This window comes from Mastomys coucha, unplaced genomic scaffold, assembly GCF_008632895.1.
Source record: "Mastomys coucha isolate ucsf_1 unplaced genomic scaffold, UCSF_Mcou_1 pScaffold23, whole genome shotgun sequence".
In the NCBI taxonomy this organism is placed as follows: Eukaryota; Metazoa; Chordata; class Mammalia; order Rodentia; family Muridae; genus Mastomys; species Mastomys coucha.
Genome location: NW_022196906.1, coordinates 105,077,115 through 105,097,519, shown reverse-complemented (window position 1 = coordinate 105,097,519; position 20,405 = coordinate 105,077,115). Strand labels below are relative to the sequence as shown.

At 42.5% G+C, this 20,405-nt stretch overlaps 1 protein-coding gene across 21 annotated transcripts in view; it reads right to left on the bottom strand.

The window, feature by feature from the left end:
* Lrrfip2 (LRR binding FLII interacting protein 2) overlaps positions 1-20,405 on the bottom strand; it is a 103,722-nt gene that overhangs the window by 59,381 nt on the left and 23,936 nt on the right. For 13 of the 21 annotated variants that reach the window (XM_031344275.1, XM_031344262.1, XM_031344268.1 and 10 more), the window contains exons 4-5: positions 5,082-5,168; positions 3,553-3,603 (exon numbers count right to left, since the gene is read on the bottom strand). In XM_031344275.1, coding sequence (XP_031200135.1) covers positions 3,553-3,603; positions 5,082-5,168 — 138 coding nt within the window. Of the gene's footprint in view, positions 1-3,552; positions 3,604-5,081; positions 5,169-17,485; positions 17,594-17,613; positions 17,666-20,405 lie in introns of those variants that run through there. The other 8 variants (XM_031344283.1, XM_031344284.1, XM_031344279.1 and 5 more) reach the window with 3 other exon arrangements.

Here is a 20,405-nt window from a genome sequence, read left to right as displayed (position 1 = left end):
AGATGAGACCAAGTGGGTCCCAAGCCAGTCAGGGTTACATAGTTAGGACCCTGTATCTAAAGCAAACAAACGAAAACACATCTGCAGAACACACTCCTCATCTTCAGGATAGAAAGTTATCTCCCAGAAAGCTAAGGAGGAATCTATAGGCACACACAGCTGGGGCCAGCATCTAGATCCTCAGACTCAGCATACCACAGAACCATAAACACAACATCCAGTCCACTGTGGGCTCTGTTACACACAAACAACAAACGCAGGGCCACTCTTCCATGGAGGAAGAGCCTTCTTCATCATCCAGGCCGGGTCTACAGAACTGCAATAACATCCAGTGGCTCTTCCTGAAGTAACAGCACCAGTAACAATTAAACAGACTCCAGCAAACTGCCTTCTAAGGCTCTAACACAAAGCGGAGTATTCCCCTTCTTTGAGAAGTCATGAGAAACAATCCTGGGTAGCCTCATGAGGGCTGAGCAACCCAAGCACGACTACGCCTTAAATGACAGACAGATTTAGTCTAAACTTTTGGGAGTTCTTTCCTCCCTGGCTGAGGACTGGCAACTCTCATGAATGACAAATTAAGCCCCCACAATAGGAAGGTCAGGACTAACAGACTTCTTATGCCAGGACAACTTAGACTTTGTCTCAAAAAGTAAACAGCAGGCTGGAAATAAAGCTCAGGGACAGAGCTCCCGCCTGCTCTTAGTGCAGTGCCAGTATTCTAAAATTTTAAACTAATGAATAAAAAGCCAATGTTGGTAATGGTAAAATACAGATGGAGAAAAGATTCTGCAATGATGTTTTCTATGATGACCGAGTTTCTCATAAGAACTAATAAAGTATACAAACTTCAAAGCAGAACTTTCTGGAACTTTATCTTATTCTATTCAAATTGGGTTAATCAAATTAAAACACACTCTTTTCAAAGGTTCACTTAACATGAGGAGAAGTGGTTTCAGTAAAAGAAAACCAGAGCCCAGAGCAAGCCTGGACGCCTTCTCTGTCTACAGATAGTAAGCTGGCACTGCAGTTGCTCCTTCAGTTTCAAATTAGAAAACCCTTGAAACAGCATTTACTCTTCCAGCCATACAAAGGTTGCTGACTGAAGCATACGACTTGAAGTCAGAATCATGAGAAACGGCCAGCTGGCTAATAAGGACTATATGGAAACCCAGGAGGACACGGCGCTCTCCTTACCTGCTTCACCTCTGCACCAGGGGTGGCCCCCCTTCCTCCTTCATTCTTACTTGACTCTGTCAGTGTAGGGCACTAAACCTCTACCTGCTCCTCTCTTGTCCTAGTTTGCTTCCTGTTGCTATGATTGATAAAACACTGACCAAAACCAAGTTTGGGGAAGAAGGGTTTATTTGGCTTACTGGCTACCGTTCATCAGTGAGGGAAGTCAGGGCAGGAACTGAAGCAGAGCCCCTTGGGGAGCACTGCTTACTGTGTTGCCTCCTCTGGCTTGTTCAGCTACCACTCTTATAGAGCCCAGCCCATCTGCCTAGGGATGGCGCCACCCACAGCGGGCTGGACCTTTCTACATTAGTTAGTAATTAAGAAAATACCTCATAGACAGGGCCGTAGGCCAATCTGATGGATGAAATTCCTTAGTTATAATGACTCCTTCTTCCCAGGTACATCTAGATTGTTTCAAGTTGACAAAAAAAAAAAAAAAAATCCATATACAAACTGGCACGTGCCCCCTAGAGTAAAGTGAGGGGGAGAGCTGCAGCAGTGCTGACATAATAGTTTCCTTCACTCCTGAGCTTCCTGTTCTCATGCTCCCCACTCACACTCCTGCAAGCCAATCTGACACACACAAAAGAGTTAGAATCTAGGGAAATATTTAACATGGAAAGAATTATCTATCAACAGTTGTATTTGTGGTTAAGTGCTATACATAGCACCAAAAACTTATTAGCCACCTAGAGTTTATATCAAGAATGTCATGTAGCCATGTGAGCTCATTAACAAGGGAGCAAGAGTGAGGCAAGAAAGAACAGGAGACTCTGCTTAGAAGGAGGGAACAGCAGTGTCAGGAGTGAGGTGCGCTATTCCAATCTAAACCAAACCCCACCTTCTATGTAAGCCCAGTCCTAACTCTCAGTCAAGACTCAGGTCAATCACCAACTGCACTTTAAGCCTCCATCCAAAAACCTCATAAGTCTAATACTCTCACTAGTTAAGATACACACATCAATGATTCTTTTAAATGATTATATTCATATCCCCTAAACAGACAAATATCAGATTTTTTTTTAGATTTATTTATTTATTATATGAAAGTACAATGTAGCTGTCTTCAGACACACCAGAGGGCATCAGATCTCATTACGGATGGTTGTGAGCCACCATGTGGTTACTGGGATTTGAACTCAGTACCTTCGGAAAAGCAGTCAGTGCTCTTAACCACTGAGCCATCTCTCCAGCCCCAAATATCAGATTTTTAATATATGCTTTTGTTTGTATTTAATTTTTCTAGTTTGACCTAAGCTACTAAATGTTAAGCTATTTTAGAATTAAAATGCTTAATTAAAACAAGTTAAAGTGTTTATATGTAAAATTAAGTGATTTTGTTTATTCAAACAATATACTCTTCTTCGTGCATTGATTGGCCCATGCAGAAAATGTATTAGATAAAATCAATTATACTACTTTTAGTTACAAAGAACAGATCGTACTCCAAAATAGCAAACACAAACACAAGGAACTACTCACTTTAGATTATCAAGCATCTTTTTCAGTTGTCTAAGTTAACACAATGACTGATGAAGTGTTAAATACAAAGGTCACCATAGTTACGGACCCTGCAGGCCTTGGGGCTCCTTAGCATGCTGCTCTACAAGCCACTTGTTTGGGAAGGTGATGTGTGAGCATAGGCTGAGACAATGGTTCTCAAACTCTCTGGGAAACTTCTCTGGTGATTAATATATCAACATTTCCCATAAAAATACACTTTCAAGTATTTTCATAGTATTACTGGGCTTCAGACACCACACCTCCCAAGCCTAGTCACATATCCAATCAGTAATCCTGCATTAGAAAATAACTGAACTTGAAAAAAGCTCACGGTGGCCAACTAGCATTCTAATTGGTTCATGGTATTTGCTTTTGTAGCTAAAAGTCTGCAATGAGAGTAGAAGGCTTGACAAAGAGCTAAGAGATTAAATAAGAACAAAATTCAGAAGACACGGGCTCAGACCTAGGGTCATCTCCCCTGGAAAGCCTGTGGAGTTCATTTTTAAGGATAGAGAATGAAAGGAGGAAGCAGGGATTGAGGGAGGAAAAGCAAACCCATTGAAAGAAAACATAGATTCATTTACCCTTCATCTGGGGCTTTCATGAGTTGAAAGCGAGGCTACTGACCACAAAAGAAAATGCTGGACTCCAGTACCCATCTGATCCACTACAGAGAGAACAGTTACTCTGCAACCTTTAGGCTCACACAGAACACACCGCCTAATTCTCAAGCCATTAGTCAATGTTTTGCTTCCATGTCACATAGCTCAGCAGTTATCACAGCATGCAGGGCAGGCAGCCCTGGCCTACCAGCCACTTGTGAATCTCTCCCCATTTCCGGTCAAAGGAATGATGAGAAGGCTAGAAACACAAAAGTTTTATGAGCTGAGTGGTTTTCAATTCACTGCATTCTCCAAAAAAAGTCTCAGTCACACACACTTGCCCTAGGCAACAATAATAGGTGACTCAAAGCTATACTTTGAAAATACAAAAAATTAATAAGCTAGTATGTCCAGTAACAAAAAGACACATGGTTCTCTGCATAGATAGAACTTCTATTAATAACTGTCTCTCCTATTTATAACTTCATGTAATCTTAAGAGTATAAAGACAATGTATTGGAAAACTCCATTCCAAACCAACACCTGCATCCAGTATTTGAAGCTGTATCTACGGGAGAAAATTACATCAACATAGAACACAAATATATACATTTCTTTTTTAACTCATCAATAGAAAATCTACCAATAACATCAAAATAAATTGCTTTCTACTCCTCCACAGATGTTTTTCAATACAATGTAAATTTACATTTTACATATGTAAATACAATATTGAAACATTTGTGTGAGTGTTTTCAGACTCAAGTCCATGTCAGACAGAAAGGTTAACAAGTATGCTATATCAGATTAATTTCCATTTACCCATTTTACTTTTTTCCACTTTTTTGATGACAAAAGTATAATATAAATCTGTAAACTACAGAACATAATGAAACCCATTATAATTTCATACATCAAACCAAAGTACTGATGAAACCAGTTCTTTCTGACCCTAGATATAGGCACTGGTTGCTTTATTTTTTTGTGTTGGGGTATCCTATCAATTTTATAGTTTGGGGTTTCCCCCCATATTTTTCCATGAACATTTCCCTACCTTATCAAATATGCCTCAAAATGGTAAGCATGAGGATTCTGCTAGCTCATTGTGATGTGTCTGCTTGAACCTGCACACATCTCATGTAAAACCTTCCATTCCAAAAGTTCCCCATTTAGCACAAAGATCCATTATGGAGGTGTCTCCCCCCATTCTATGGAAATAGAATTGACAGTGAGCATAGTAGCAATGCTGGCAGAAACTGTGTTTACAAGTAAGAAAACACAGGAAATGTCCAGAACAGACTTACTAAATTGATTACTGTGAGGGCAGAGAATTGGAATTATGGAGTGAAGAATAAGGGGCCTTACTTTTGCCACCCTGGGCTCCTGTGCTTTTAACAACTGTCCTTTTCTTATGTGCTCTGCAACGCCCCCTCCTCTCTTTGTGTTCATTCTGAACTGGTTTATCTAAAAAGAAAAAGCAGTTGCTCACCTAGAAGGGCAAGCCTCAGACCTGCGTTCAGAGGAGGAGACTGCGCCTTGAGGAAGAGTCAGTCCAAGTGGGGAACTCCCTATCCCTATCTCACTGTAATGCCTTGGGTCTCACAAAAGCTCTCTGTGCTCCTGCCCTGGAAATGGAGATCTGAGACCATGAGATCTCACCTTCATCATTTCCTTCCCCCACCCCAATACACTGCACACATGCAACACATAGGCACCAGCAAAGGCGGCTTCCATTACCTCTCTCTGCTGTCGTTCCAGTTCCCTCATGCGGATGTCTCTTGCTTCCGCCCTGGCGGCCCGCTTTGCTGCCAGCCTTGCTTCTGCCTGAAAAGTAACATAAATCTCAGTTTTACAAAAAGTAAGGCAAAAGAACTTACAGACCAGACTTGAGGACAAGGGACAATGGTACATATCTTCCCATTTTCAACAAACAATGATATTTTCAACAAACAAAAATGATTTTTCAAAAAATCTTTTTTTTTTTTGGAGAAAGAAAATATCATTTTTAACAAGCTTGCCTGACTTCAATCAACTTTCATACATTCCCCTCTCTCTCTGGTCTCAAGTCTTGATGTCAGGGCCATTATCTTCTGCTGCTTGCCTTCACTACACACTTAATACACAGCTCATTTCTTACTTCCCCAAACCTCGCTCTGTTCCTTCATTTCTTTTCTTAGCAATTCAATCATTCAAAGAACTTGAGAAACAGCTATTATTTGATCTTCAGTATTGCCAATATTTAAACTCGCTATCACTGACTGTCTCGAACTCTGCTCGTTTCAAGGTCTTCACCCATTCCCCGTTGCCTCCATGCCACCCCATCCCTCTTAAACTAAGACATACTTTAAGCATCAAATGTAATGCACCATTTTTAAAGCTGACCAGGTGTGTTCAGGGCAGCATAAATGCAGACTAACTCAACATTTTGAAGAATATAATTTGGTGGGTTTTAGACCATTAACTCAAGAACCTCAAAGAGAAGGCCCACATACATGAATAATTACTCCCTGTTAAACCCCACTATCTCCAAACAACCACATACATGAATAAATTACTCCCTGTTATACCCCACTAGCTCCAAACAACTGCTAATCTCTAATAATCTGATGTCCTCACACTTAATGTAAATGGAGTCACAGCAGGAAAGCTCAGCTCTGCCTCCTGCTTGGATTACAACCATCTTCAAACCATCTCTCTAGAATCTGCCCTATAATCCATCCTCTATATGACCATAAAATTGACAAAGACGTCCCTGACCCCACCCAGGTGTTTAAAACCCTCTACTGGTTCCCGTTGCCTATAGTTAAAGTAAGAAGTGGAGAGGCGGCAAGGGCAGGACGGAAGAGGTAGAAGCAGAAACAAGGCTCCTCACATCTTAGCCCCCTCCCTCCTTCTGCTGAGAATCTGCCCCAACTGCTCATGGCTGTGTAGCCTTCAGGAGAGCTTCCACATAGTGGAAGGTTAACTGACAGGGTGGCTCATCTAAGCAGCTCCTCAAAACTCATCCTTCTCCATAGGCTGAGATGTGGGTGGCTCAGCTACTCTGCTTTTCTAAGTGACTCCCTGACCATGCTCGGTACATAGGCCTGATTAACATGAGTAGAATCATACATTGGTCTACTGTGGGAGCCCCCTATAATAAAGAGTGAGTTCCAGGCAAGCCAGGACTACATAAAGAGACCTTGTCTTTTGGGGGTGGGGGATACGGGAATATGACCTAGCAGGTAAAGGTTCTGGGACATACATGGCAGAAGAAGAAAATTAACCATGCAAGTTATCATCACACACACACACACACACACACACACACACACACACACACACACACACACGTGTACACACACGTACACAATGTGTTAAAAACAATTTTTAAGAATTAAAAAATAAGCACTTGGGAGGCAGAGGCAGGAAGATTTCTGAGTTCAAGGCCAGCCTGGTCTACAGAAACCCTGTCTCAAAAAACAAAAACAAAAACAAAAACAAAAAAGAATTAAAAAATAAGCTAGAAGCACGCAGATCTCTGGGAGTTGGATTCAGCCTGGTTTATAGAGCCAGGACAGCCAGGGATCTAAGTTCAGTTCTTAACACACCCACATGGTGGCTCACAACTGTCTGTAACTCCAGTTCCAGGAAACATAATGCCCTCTTTGGGCACACAAATAGAAGACAAGAGATACATGCAGGCAAAACACCCACACACATAAAACCTTCTAGAACCTCATGCCTTTTGGCACCCCACAACTTTAATGCCTCACCATTTGCTGGAGGGAAAAAAGTGTATTTCAGTCTATAGCCAGGATATCGAGGAAATTCCTAAGCAGTTTGAGGTGCTACATGGGCCACTCAAACCTCTCGGGTCTCTGCTTCGTGGTGATCCCCTGTCCTTGGTCACATCCTTAGTCTAATCCGAGCTACAGGAGACGCCTCCCTCGGTGCTGCTGTATTTATGCCCATCCATAAGAACAGACTCAGCCAGTGCCTAAAAAAGTCCATCTCATAAGCAATTACAGTAAGTGCTAGAATCCACAGTATGAGGTGACCAACCTCTGCCCTGGGAGACAAGACTGCTAGAAAGAAATGAGTTTGGGCTAGCAAGGCACAGCCAACAATTAACTATTTACCCTTATTCTGGCAGTACTCTCTTACAAATGTTTGTACTTGACAGAAAAAGACTTCGAGGCTTAGTTATATCTTAGTAGATTGCAAATGCATTTGAATCTACAAAGTAATAAAATTTTCAAATACTTTTTACATTATAGCCATGGCAATGAGTAAGAATTTTCATTCTATGTACTTTAGCTTTCTTCTTCTAGTCTCTGTTAGAAACTCAGTTCAAAAATAGTGATTCTATTCCTCCAGGATCTGCTGTCAATTCTGTACAATCTACACTAAAATGAGACTTAACCTAAATTATAGATTATTGAAATCTGTTCAACTGTATTTCTTTAACAAGCAAAGGGGAAACCCTGCACTCAGAGAGACTTCCACGGTCTTCCTCTTGTTGCTTCATCTGGCTCTGTGGGGATGGTGTGTAAGCCACACTTTTAACACAGAGAAACAGGGTTTAAAACAACTTGATTTGGTTCTTCCCATACACTGCTATAAGACACTGAGGAGCCGAGGCTGGGTCCAACCCAGCAGACAAAGCCTGCGCTCTGCAACTGCCACACTTCAGTGGACACCCAGGAGCACAGCGGGTAACAGCAGGGTTTTCACCCAGAGTAAAATCCATGGGAAAAGCACATGCAGATTTATTTTACTAATCAAAATACAAAAGACTAGCAGCAGAGACCCAAACAGATTTTTTTTTTTTTTTTTTTTTTTTTTTTTTTTTTTTTTGGTTTTTCGAGACAGGGTTTCTCTCTGTAGCCCTGGCTGTCCTGGAACTCAGTCTGTAGACCAGGCTGGCCTCAAACTCAGAAATCCACCTGCCTCTACCTCCCTAGTGCTGGGATTAAAGGCATGCGCCACCACTGTCCAGCCCAAACAGACATTTATACACCAATATTTACAGTGTCATAGTCCCCAAAACCACAAGGTGACAACAACCAAAGGTCTATTAATGGATGGATAAGCAAATTACATTAAGACCTATGACTGGATATTGCTCAGTCTTTAGGAGGGAAGGACTTTTTGATAGGATCACACAGAAGAATCTTATAAAGACTCTAAATGAAGCAAGGTAGACCCAGATGAATGACTATTCTATCACTGTGCTTATGTAAGGTACCTAAGATGGGATTCGTAGAGAGAGAACAAAGGGTGTTGCTAAGTGCTAGAAGGAAGGGGAGTGAAGACTCCAGTTTTTAATAGGGACAGAGGTTCTGCAGGATTGAGGTGAGAGTTACAAAATATAAATATACAAAATGTACATAATGTACAGGAATGCACACTCAAAATGGTACCATGGTAAGCTCCATGCCATGCATATTTCACCAAAAAAGATTTAGCTAAGTTGAGAAGTGATCATATAGACAACGATCACATATGAAATAATAATATTTGGAAACCTTAAATCACTTATGTTTTTAGTCTAAAATGACCCTAATTCCTAACACTAACTTGTAAAAATGTGGACCTGGAATTCAGGTTGAGAAGTCTCCTGTGCACTCAGGTCATAGGACCAGCTCTCTAAAAGTGATGCTGGTGGCTGTACTTTGAAATATGAGGCACATGAAGGCTGATGAAGGATGTAACAACTAAAATGCCAGCACCCAGGAGGCTGAGGCAGAAGAGCTGTAAACTTGAAGCCAGTCTGGGCTACACATCCAGCTTCAAGCTAGCTTAGCCTAAGTAGAGACTGCCTCAAACAATAACAACCCACACTAAGTGTTGTAATCTCAGTTAGTCTCAGCTACTTAGCAGGCTGAGGGAGAAGGACCATGGCAGTTCAGTCAGGTCCTGCAGCATAATAGGCAACATAGAGAGATCTCACTAAGTACATATATATATATATTCATATATATATATATTCATACACACACACACACACAAACTCTAAGGCTTTTGCAGTGAATTTGGTACCAAAACACAGCCATCATGAAAACTCCCTAAATGAAAATGGGAAGGAAGGAGCTCCATCTACCAGGATCAGTGGAGATGTAGATGCAGGCTAGTCTAGCCCTCCTGCCCAGCTGGTCTGTAAACGTAGTAGGAAAAAAGAAAAGAAAAAGAAAACACTTAGCCAGATAGTGGCAGTGCACGCCTTTAATCCCAGCGCTTGGGAGGCAGAGGCAGGCAGATTTCTGAGTTTGAGGCCAGCCTGGTCTACAGAGTGAGTTCCAGGACAGCCAGGGCTACACACAGAAACCCTGTCTCGAAAAACCAAAAAAAAAAAAAAAAGAAAGAAAGAAAAAAGAAAAACATTTAAAATTCTGTGAAGTATGGCCCTAGAGATGCCTAGAGATGGCTCAGTGATTAGGAGCACTTTGCTGTTCTTGCAGAGGACCTGGGGTTCAGTTCCTAGCACCCATATGGCATCTCACAACCATCTGTAACTCTAGTTCCAGGTCATCTAATGCCCTCTTCTGACTTCCTTGAGCACCACGTATACTTGTAGTGTATCAGACATATGCAAGCAAAGCACTTAGACACATAAAATAAAAAAAAGTAAAGCGTATGAAGTAGGCAGCTGAGATGGACACGGGGCTCCTTTGAATGTGTCTGGGACTTGAGATGAAGTGAGGGCTAAGCTTCAGCAGCTGTCACCACGGACATCTCCTGTGAACATCTGAGACCTGCAAGTATTAAGTGACTAGCATTGATGCCCTAGAGCATAGACTTTTATATACGATATAATGACAGATGTATCAGCACGGACTGTGTTTGCTGCCTTGATTGTTGCTGCTGATGTTGGTAAATTTAAAGGTGGTCCCTCAAAAAGCTCCCAGCAATGGAAAGCAGAGGCAGGTGGATCTCTGAGTTTGAGGCCCATCTGGTCTACAAAAGGAGTTCCAGGGCAGCCAGGGTCCCTGTTGGTCCCTGCAGCTATTAAAGCAGCACTCACACTAAGAAAATGAGCTACAACCTTCATATTGAGCATTTGTACCAAATTCCTAGTCTAAGTCAAGTGCTAACATGCCTTTGTTCACAGGATGGAATGTCACTCGCAAGGTGGCAATGCCAGTAGAACCACACACTTGAAGCACAGACTGAATCCTGCCACCAGGAACTAGAACTACAAGCCTTTGTGCCTGCCCTTCCAGAATGTTCACAATACTGGGGGTATTGATATGGTCCCTGTGAACTGAGGGAAACTAGAGTTCCCAAATGCAGTATAGTGGCTGCCTTTCTCCAGCCTATGTCACAAGTGAAGTGTTGAAATAACACCATGAATGTTTGAGTGAAGCTACTCTTGAGGGAGCTGTTCATTAAACATGTTTGTCCAGGCAATGCTGTAAATAACAGCAAAAAAAGAAGAGACCCCAGACCTGTCACTGGAAGCAGTATCCTGAGCCATCCAGTCTAAATCCATGCAGTTTGTACCAGCCTCACTCAGCTGGGAGTATGCTGAAGATAAGGCTCCTGCTGGCTGTTCTGCTGCGAGGCTGAAAGCTGGCGCAGCTGTCATCACTGGTAAGGTCCCCAGCAAGGCCGCCTGTTAAGAAGCTTCCTTGACAATATTCCAAGAAGGACAAGAGCTGGGGAGGCCATCAACTGTGCCCAGGGAGCTCCAGGACAGGCCAAGTATCATCCCTAACACTCCGTACCTAGTCAGTGAGAAGAGAGCATCTCATGAAAGATGAGTATGGAGAAACCTTCAGAAGGAAACAACATTGTGTGGACACATGTTTCTATGTATATGGAAGCTTTGAGTCATAACTGTTGTTTTTATTCAGTACTTATTAATGGAAAGAACTTGACCAAAACTTTGTCACATATTTTAAGACTCATTAAAAAGGGGGGGGGGGGAGGTGTTAATGAGAAAGGAGAGGGAAGAAAAGATGGAAAAATACTCACATCCACTGAGCCACCAGTCACAGCTACTAGAATGGCTTTAACAAAACAAATTATTTTTTAAGGCAAAGTAATTGAGCTGGCAAGAACGTGGCAAGATCAAAACCCACACAATGCAGCTGGAAGTGTACAGTGGTATATAGCTGCTTTGGGAACGTGTAGCTGTTTCTCCATAAGTTAAATGCAGCTGCCATAAAGCCCAGTGTTTACTCCTAGCTGTGAACCTAAGGGAGATGAAGACCATGTTCCCAAGTATTCACAAGACTTCGGTTCATAACAGTCCAAACACAGAGATAAGCAACCCTCCAGCCGCTGGCGAGTGGGTGAACAAATGTGGGAGTCCACCACTGGAATACTACTCAGCCACTGAAACAAACAGCCTCAGAAAGGCTGCGACATAGATAAGACTTGAAAATATTTTGCTGAGTGAGAAAAGGCAGATACGAAAGTGACATGTGATTCTATGTCTATAAAATACCAAGAATAAGCAAATCTATGCAGACAGAAACTAGACTACTGGTTGCCAGGGAAGGATGAGCTGGGAGTAACTGCTAATTAAAGAAGGGAGTTCTCCAAGGGCTGATGAAATGCTTTCCAATTAGATAAAAGATGATAACTGTACATCACACTAAGCAGATTTTAAAAGCATGCAATATCCTAAAATGGAACATGTGTTGGTCACTGAGTTATATCCTTTTTTTAGTCTTTATTTTATGTGCATGGGTGCTTTGCCTGTATGTATGCTTGTGCACCATGCACATGCAGTGACCAGGGGCAGAAGAAGATGTGAGATTGCCTGAGCCTGGAGTTGCAGATAGTTGTACGTCACCATGTGGGTTCTGGGAATCAAATCCAGATCCTCTGCAAGAGTAGTCAGTGCTCTTAGCCACTGAGAGCCACTGCTTAGCTCTCTAGCCTATTGAATTATATCATAAGGTAAGCTCTTAATAAATAAAAGTGCATTAAAAAAAAACCCAAGTTACAAGGTGTGGAGGCACACATCTGCAATCCTGGTACCTAGGAGGCTAGGGCAGGAATATGCCATTCTTATCTACATAGTAAGTCTGAGGCCAGCCTGGGCTATATGAGAACCTATCTCAAAGATAATCACAAATACACACAAACACACATACAGAAAGAGGGAGGCAAACAGTGAGAGAGCGAGAGAGCGAGAGAGCGAGAAAAATACTTAAATATACAAACTTCCAGTTCACAAAGTTTGGTGTATAAACAGAAGAAAGGAAATTTTATGATCTAGAAGGTTTAGAGAATATTGGGTTGAACTTCCTTTTAAGCCAGAATATTAGTAACAGTGAACATCAGGAATCTCAAAGAGGGGCACAGAATATGTAACATTTCTTGGACCAATTACTTGGGTTTACTAAATAAACACTAAGTAATCCTTTAAATATCATGATCCAGGAATACAGTCTGAGGAATATGCTTATGAAAATACATCAGAATCCAACTCAAACTGTAGTAAGTCTGTTAAGGGATAGCCTTACCTAAAATTAAACATTATTATCAGAATAACTTCCTCATGATCAAAACCCAAACTTTCACCTGGCACAGTCAGTTATAACTGTAGTCCCAGCTGGTCTGGAGGTTGAGACCAAAGAATCTTGAATCCAGCAAAAACAAGATCCCATAACAAGATCCCACCTCAAAAAAAAAAATTAATTAACAAAAGCCACACTTTGCAGACAGTGGGCAAAGGGAGATCTCACTGCTCTGGCTGCTGCCATTTGTACACTGACTTATTAGTAAGACTGGATGCCTGATTGCTTCTAATCCACAAAGTCAATCTCTGAGATACAGAGGACAAATACTTTGTCAAGAACATCACCTCGCCTGCAAATGCCTGAGCCCAGACCCACAGCCTAAGATCACACTGATAGTCCACACTGTTACCCCACTCTACTACAACCTGTCTACACATGTAGTGTAAGCCAGTCTCCTCAGACAAATCACAGAGCTTTGCTTTGGGTGGTTTTCAAATGAGCTCCAGTTCTCTCTCCTGCGGAGCTGCCCTGGGTGCTCTACTGGCTCTCTGACCACTCCTGCACACCAGATGCAGATAACCTCCTTTTACTGTGCCCCACCTTTCTGCTCATCTTTGATCATAGTTTCAGCTCGGAGCCAATGAGGATTCAGATCCAGCACCACACACTCTGACTGAGAAGCCATAATCAAAGCCTCCATCTCTAACACCTAATGGATGAGCTAGCAGCAGGCCAGAGTGAGTGAAATCAACTCTACCTTGTCTAGTGGTGTCTTGCTTCGCCAGTGCCCATCTCCAGCATGGGAGCCCACAGCATCCCACTCAAGCGTCAGGAAGCCCTGACCTCCTAAGGCCATCCTAGATTCCTCCTCTTGCCAACAGCTCTTACCACTCAACCTAGAGTGCTACAAAGCTTCCTAGTTCTAACTTCAGTTCCTCCCTTCTTTGAGACTTCCTGCCATATGCTATTGGATCAACCTACTGAAACCCCAGGAACAAGCACAGTAAAACTTCTCAAAAAAAAAACATAGTCAGTCTTGATACAACTTGTCATGTCCAATACCGAAAAGAATTCACAAGCTTTCTGCATTTTAAATTCAGGTTCTTTAACTGCTTCAGTTTAGCAGGCATAGTGACTAGGTTAAAGTTGCTGTAGATTCCTGCAGCATTCCAATGGGAGGCTCACCGAGGCCTGTCTATCCTGTTAGAACTGTTCACTGGATAGACAAGGAAGGAGGGGCCACTCGATCAGCTGGGCAGTGTTCACTGTTTACTTTGATAAAATCCGTATATCACATCTCACTTGAGACTCCTATTCTGGTATGAAACAAGGTATGTTTACTTCACAACAGTATGAATCTAGTATCTAACAATTCAGAGGCAACAGAGTTAACCAACTGTAAGTCATAAAGACATTCTGTAAACCGGGTAGGTCCGTCAACTTATGAAGAGTACCTACTGAGCACAAGCGCATGCTTTTGTTTTGCTTTTAGGACATATATACTCTATGAACCACAGAGGCCTTCAAAAACAAAATAGGTACCACTGAAAACTGTCTCATCCTAATACAGACTGTTTTAGATAAACAGGAAGGAGAACACTGCTAAGAAATACAATGGAAATGGTATTCATTGTCAATGGAGAAAGTTCTACAATATCGCATTTCTTCTCTCTCCTACATGAGGTATTTCTCCTCTTATGCCAATGCTTTCCCACCACAGAAGGAATCTTTCAAATGTGTCTAAAGATGAGCTTGAAGTAGAAAATACAGCTTGTGGCCATCTTCTTGCCCAGCTCAGACCTCCCAGGCTCTATGCTATCTTTTTTCCTTTGTCTGAAGTGCCACTGAAGAGCTGTCCTTCCTGTTTGAGGTCAGAGCTGCCCCAAGCCCATCACCCTCCAAACTGCCACGTAAGGCTCACCCAGCCAGGACCTTATCCCAACTATCAACCTTTGCTGTCTTAGCTGCTCCTTCTATTTGTTCATCACAACTGGGGACCAGGTCTGTCCCATCTTTAAAAATTGAGTAAGGAACCCACACCCAGCTCAGATCCACAGTCTCCCTTGGCAGCCCAGTTCTCACAAAGCTCCCTCCTCACTTCCCACTTCGTTCAAATGACTACAGTCTGGCTTCTGCCCAAATCACTGAACTGAAACTACTCAGTCAGAGGTCACTAATGACCTCTAACTACCAAACCCAGTGGAATTCCTAAGTTCTTATCTCACTCCTCTCTGGGCAGCTGAAATCACTAACCCCTCATTCCTCCTGAAAGCTCTGGGTGTCCTGCAGCACTAACACCTTCTGGTTTTCTCTGTGCTCTCTAATATCCCTCTCCTGAATCCTGTGTGGACACACATTTCTTTTGTAGATCCTTAAAGTTTAGAACAGAACTGAGTTCCCAGGCTTAATCTTCTGTCTCTGCATTCTATCTTCTCTCCTGGGTGATACTAACTTCAGTTGATAAAACTCAGCAAATCTTTATGTCCACAACAGGCTCCTCCTACACCCATGTGATCTAATGGGCTATTAGAAATGGAACCTGTCCCACACGAACTTCAGACTCGATAAATCCCTAATTAAACATAGACTCTTTCCTTTAAGGTCTCTCTTCTTGCTTCTAGCTTCTATCACTGTCCCTTGACTCAGATGCTGAAGTGATGAATGAAGGCCCATAAGGCTCCTTCCCTTTTCCTAGCCTCCCTCCACAGCTCAGTCCCTGAGCCCACCTCCTCAGCTCCCACAAGTCTCCACACTTTGCCATTCTCCCTTCCCTCTGCCACAGCTTCCTCCAGGCTCTCAGCATCTCTAGAGACAGCAAACAGCACCTTTCTCCCCAGGCTCTCCCCTCCTCCAGACCCCAGACACTCCCCATGGTGACTAGGGAAACTGCCCTGGAGGCCTAATCTAACTGTGGACCCACAGCGTTTAAAGTCAATTCCAACTCCTCAGCAGAAAACCCCCTTCCTGACTGGCCGACTCCTCCAGCACCACCACTGTACACACAGTGCGATGGAGTCATATGATAGGCCATGAGCTACTAGCCTGGCAGTTCAGTTCTCCACAGCCCACTACCTGTTTTAATCCACACCCTTGTACCTGCAGACACTTGGGATTCAAAATATAAAAATCAGGGAACTGAGGCCCAAGGGACCACTGAGTTTGGGGCCACTGAGCTGGAGTAAATCTTTTCTCACTCACTAGGAGTGTGAAGGCAGGAGCCTGGAATACCAGCACTTGGGAGCTTGAGGTGGGAGGATCATAAAGTTGAGGTCAGACAGGGCTCTACAGTCAGACTGTGTCTAAAAAAAAAATAGTGAAACCGTCAAGAAAAATGACTAACTCAGGTAGCGCGTGCTCAGCATTTACTGTTAATTTTGTTTATTCTTCCATGGCACTCAGGCCAAAAGAACACTGAAGAACAAATTAAGAGGCATAATATTTATTGTGTTGCCATGGTTTCCAAATTAACAAATAAGAGTTATTACTCCATGTCCCTAGCAACTTCCCTTCAATCCAAATGTGAGTTATCCTTTTTCTTAATTAGATTCTGAAATGTATTGTGTTTAACAATTTTTTTAAAAAGCTTGGTACTTGGGAACAAATATTTAAATTTTTCTGAACATAGGCACTAATGTGTACTCGATAAAACTAAAACAATACAATCTAGAAAGTGTAACTCATCTTTTCAGAATTGTCAAACAATTGTATCTTCTTTTTACTCAGAGACCTTTTGAAAACAATCTTACCAAATAAATGAAACCAAAGGTTAAGAAGCTTAATTACTGAGACCTGATTACAAACTAATAAATAGCCCAAGAAAAGCAAAATGTAGCATCTGCAATAATACAATCTAACCAAAGTAGGGATGTGAGTACTACGTAAAAGTACTGAGGAGTGAGGAGGCGGTGGGAGGGGAGCACACAGCACTGTCTTCCCATCTACAGTACTGGTACTGAAGGATCTGAATGCCAAGGTGACAGTGAACATCTGAGTCACCTAGACAAAATGAACCCTTTAGCCTAAGCATGCTCCCTTGATTCCAGACAGCAACAAATCAAGGGACAGTGAGATACTGAGAGCATACTGGTCTTCCTGAAGTCATTAAGAAGCAGGCAGCAGTGGGCTGCCTGGCGAGAAAGAGTGCTGCAGTCCCATCTCTGTCCCTCTTGTCCTCTGCTGAGGATACAGGAGAAGCAGAGACCGGCCCAGTGCATGCACAGAGACACGTGAAAGAATTCTGGATAAAGTTACAGCTTAGACCAGCTCTGTCAGTAATCAGAAAGAAGGACATTCTTGATTTTTCTTAACTGGGTAGAAATGGAAAAACATTTACTTCTCATAACTGAAAAAAGTAACTGCTATTTCACAATAGTTTATGAATTTTGTGAATCAACATTGAGAACACTTTTAAATTACAAGGAGAAATAACTTTGATTCATGGAATTATTTTTTCTGACAAACCCAATTTGTACAGAATAATCTAAATCAAATACATAAAGTAAACAAACAAAAAAAATGCATCAAAGATAAAACTCTGACTTGACCTGGAACTCTTTACAGCTCAGCCAAAGAGAAGGCAGTCACCTTCCCTCACCCTCGATGGTGGCAATCACACTATTAGTTCAATTACCCCAGTGTGCCAACAAGACACAGGATGGAGAATCCGCTAAAGCCGCCCCTCACCTTTGAGCTCCAAGTCTGTGTTCTCAAAACACCCTGTGAAGTCTCCATGTGGCTGTCTCACAGCCACCTGAAATACAGCACACACCAACATGCAATCATGCCCTTCCCCTCATTCTGATTCTCCCTACCATCTATCCAGATGCATTCACCCAAGTCCTGTCTCGGCCACCAATTCATAGCCACTCAAGAGCACCAGCTACTTATCTCCCCATTCCAACCACCCCCACCACCTGTGGCTCCTGACTCACCTTGAAACCACTGATGCCTCTTCTCTGATACGATCTTCAGCCTATAATGAGCCATCCTTTTGATCACTCCACTCCCTACACAAAACCTTCAGTATTTCCTCACTGTTCTCAGTACAGACTAATGTCCCTAAACATAACCCATGAGAGTCTATCATCAGGGTTCTCAGCCGAATCCCTGCTAATCATGCTTGTGCTGTGCCCTGGGAAGTTTAGCAACATCCTCAGCCTCTGCTCACACTGCCAGGGCTGCCCTTCACTGTGACAGGCACAAATGTCCACATGCACTGCCAAACATCCCAGGGAACAAAACTAGCCCCTAGCTGCAAACTACTAGCTTGAGTTCTTTAACCTCTCCTTCTCCCCCTCTCTCAGTGAAGTAACTGGAGGCCCCAGATGATAGCATCCGCATCTTTAAGAGGTCAGGGACTATGGGAAATTCCAGCTCTTACCCATCTAAGCATTATGGACTTGGCAAGGTTACCTGAGGCCTGGGGCTGTTCACTAAAGTACTGAGACAGTGTATAATAGTAAAAGCCAAATAACCCTTACTCCTTCCACCTCACAAGCTTACGAAAAGTTCTCTGACAAGTCCCTCTCCCATGAGGAACAGCCCTCATCCTTCAAAGCCCAGGTGACAGGCCACTTCCTCCAACGACGCCTTCCCAAGGCCTCAGACACATGTCCCTCGTGGCTTTCCTTAATGAAACTGTTTACTGACCTCTCAAAGCACTTAACAGTTATAAATACACACATTACATACTTCCTTGATTCTAAGAATCCCAGTGACTATAGCAGACACAGATAACCAGTTTTCAAGACAAAAGGGATTGCTAGGTACCTGAAATTTGAGGAAGAATCCATTATGTGGTCTTCAGTGTCTATTTCCCCTTCCGAATCTAAGCTCCAAGGTAGAATCATATACTCTCTAAATGTAGCAGTGTTCATACATAATAGATGCTCAATAAATGTGTGCTGAATAAATATTAAAAGTTCACTTTGCCAGGTGTGGTTAACCATGTCTACACAGTGAACTCCCAGCCAGTCAGCAGGACACTTAAGGAAATTGTGTCTCAAAAATGAAATAAATTTAAAAAAAAGGAAAGAAAGAAAGAGAGAGAGAGACAGAGAGACAGAGAGAGAGAGAGAGAGAGAGAGAGAAAGAGAAAGGAAGGAAGGAAGAAAGGGAGGGAGGGAGGGAGGAAGGAGGGAAAAAAAAAACTATACTTCAAAAAAATAAATAAATAAATAAAGCACAAGCCAGGTGGTACCAGACACCTTTAATCCCAGCAGTAGAGAGGCAAAGGTAGAGGCAAGTGGCAGTTCGAGACCGGCCTGGTCTACAGAGTGAGTTCCAGGACAACCAGAGTTATACAGAGAAACCCTGTCTCAAAAGACAAACAAATAAACAAAATACCAAAGTTCATGTTTGTTTTAAAAAGTAACTATACCCTTAGGTGAAAGCTGGCGTTAATACTCATAATTCCTGCTGAGTATGGTAATCCACATTTTTTTAAAAATTTATTTATTTTATGTATGTGAATACACTTTCACTGTCTTCAGACACAACAGAAGAGGGCATCCAATCTCATTACAGATGATTGTGAGCCACCATGTGGTTGTTGGGAATTGAACTCAGGACCTCTGAGAGAGCAGCCAGAGCTCCTAACTGCTGAGCCATCTCTGCAGCTTTGGTAATCAACATTTTAAGAAAGCTTTTGAACTTGCCAAAAGTTTTTCTAATCTTCTATTTACTGTGAACTAAAAATAAATCAATTACTCAGAGCAGGAGAGCAATATTACCATGAGCTCTGACAGCCCTGACAGATGCCACTCCATAAAGCACTGCTAGAACGTGTCTTTTCACCTAAGCCTAATCCACATCTCCATACCTTTTCCTCAGGCTGTTAATCTATAATCAAGAGCCACAAACTTCTGGTTCTCCTAGATGCCTAAATGGCTATTACCTCCTTAGGCAATAAATGGCAATCCAATAAAGTATAGTCAACAGATGAACTTACGAACAAAAAGAATGTACACACAATGGACTATTACTCAGCCACTAAAAAGAATCTAAATTGCCTAAAAGAAAATAGATTGTTAAGAGCCAGAAATCAGGAAGACTGCTCTAAAATTGTGTCTTCTAGACACTTGCCACTCAGGAACTCACAGCAGCTGTGGCTACCTACGCAAGACTTACACAAGATAAAGCCAGTCAACATTTCGGCATGGACAGGGGAGGCTCTCATGAGGCCCTACCCCTATCTAAAGAGCTACTGGCAACTGACAGCTCCTGGGAAAGGGAGAATCAGTTCACCCAAGGGTGTGACCCCTGTAGGCTGCCCATGCTCCAGCAGGTGCACCCACACCCACATGCACACAGGCAGCCCTAACTGGACTCAGTGGAATATGTAAAAAGAAAAGTGACATGAAGTTGGGAGGGAGATTGGGTGGGGGTAGCTGGGTATAAGGCAGGATAGAGATGAGCAAAATATATTAAATGAGATTCTCAAAAATAATAATAAACATTTATAGAAAAAAGGCTACCTGCAATCCTTTCTAAAGATTTCGATTTCTTCTCAGACTACTCCTTAGTATATATAATTGGTTTTTTAAAAAAGGGTAAATGTGCCGGGCGGTGGTGGCGCACGCCTTTAATCCCAGCACTTGGGAGG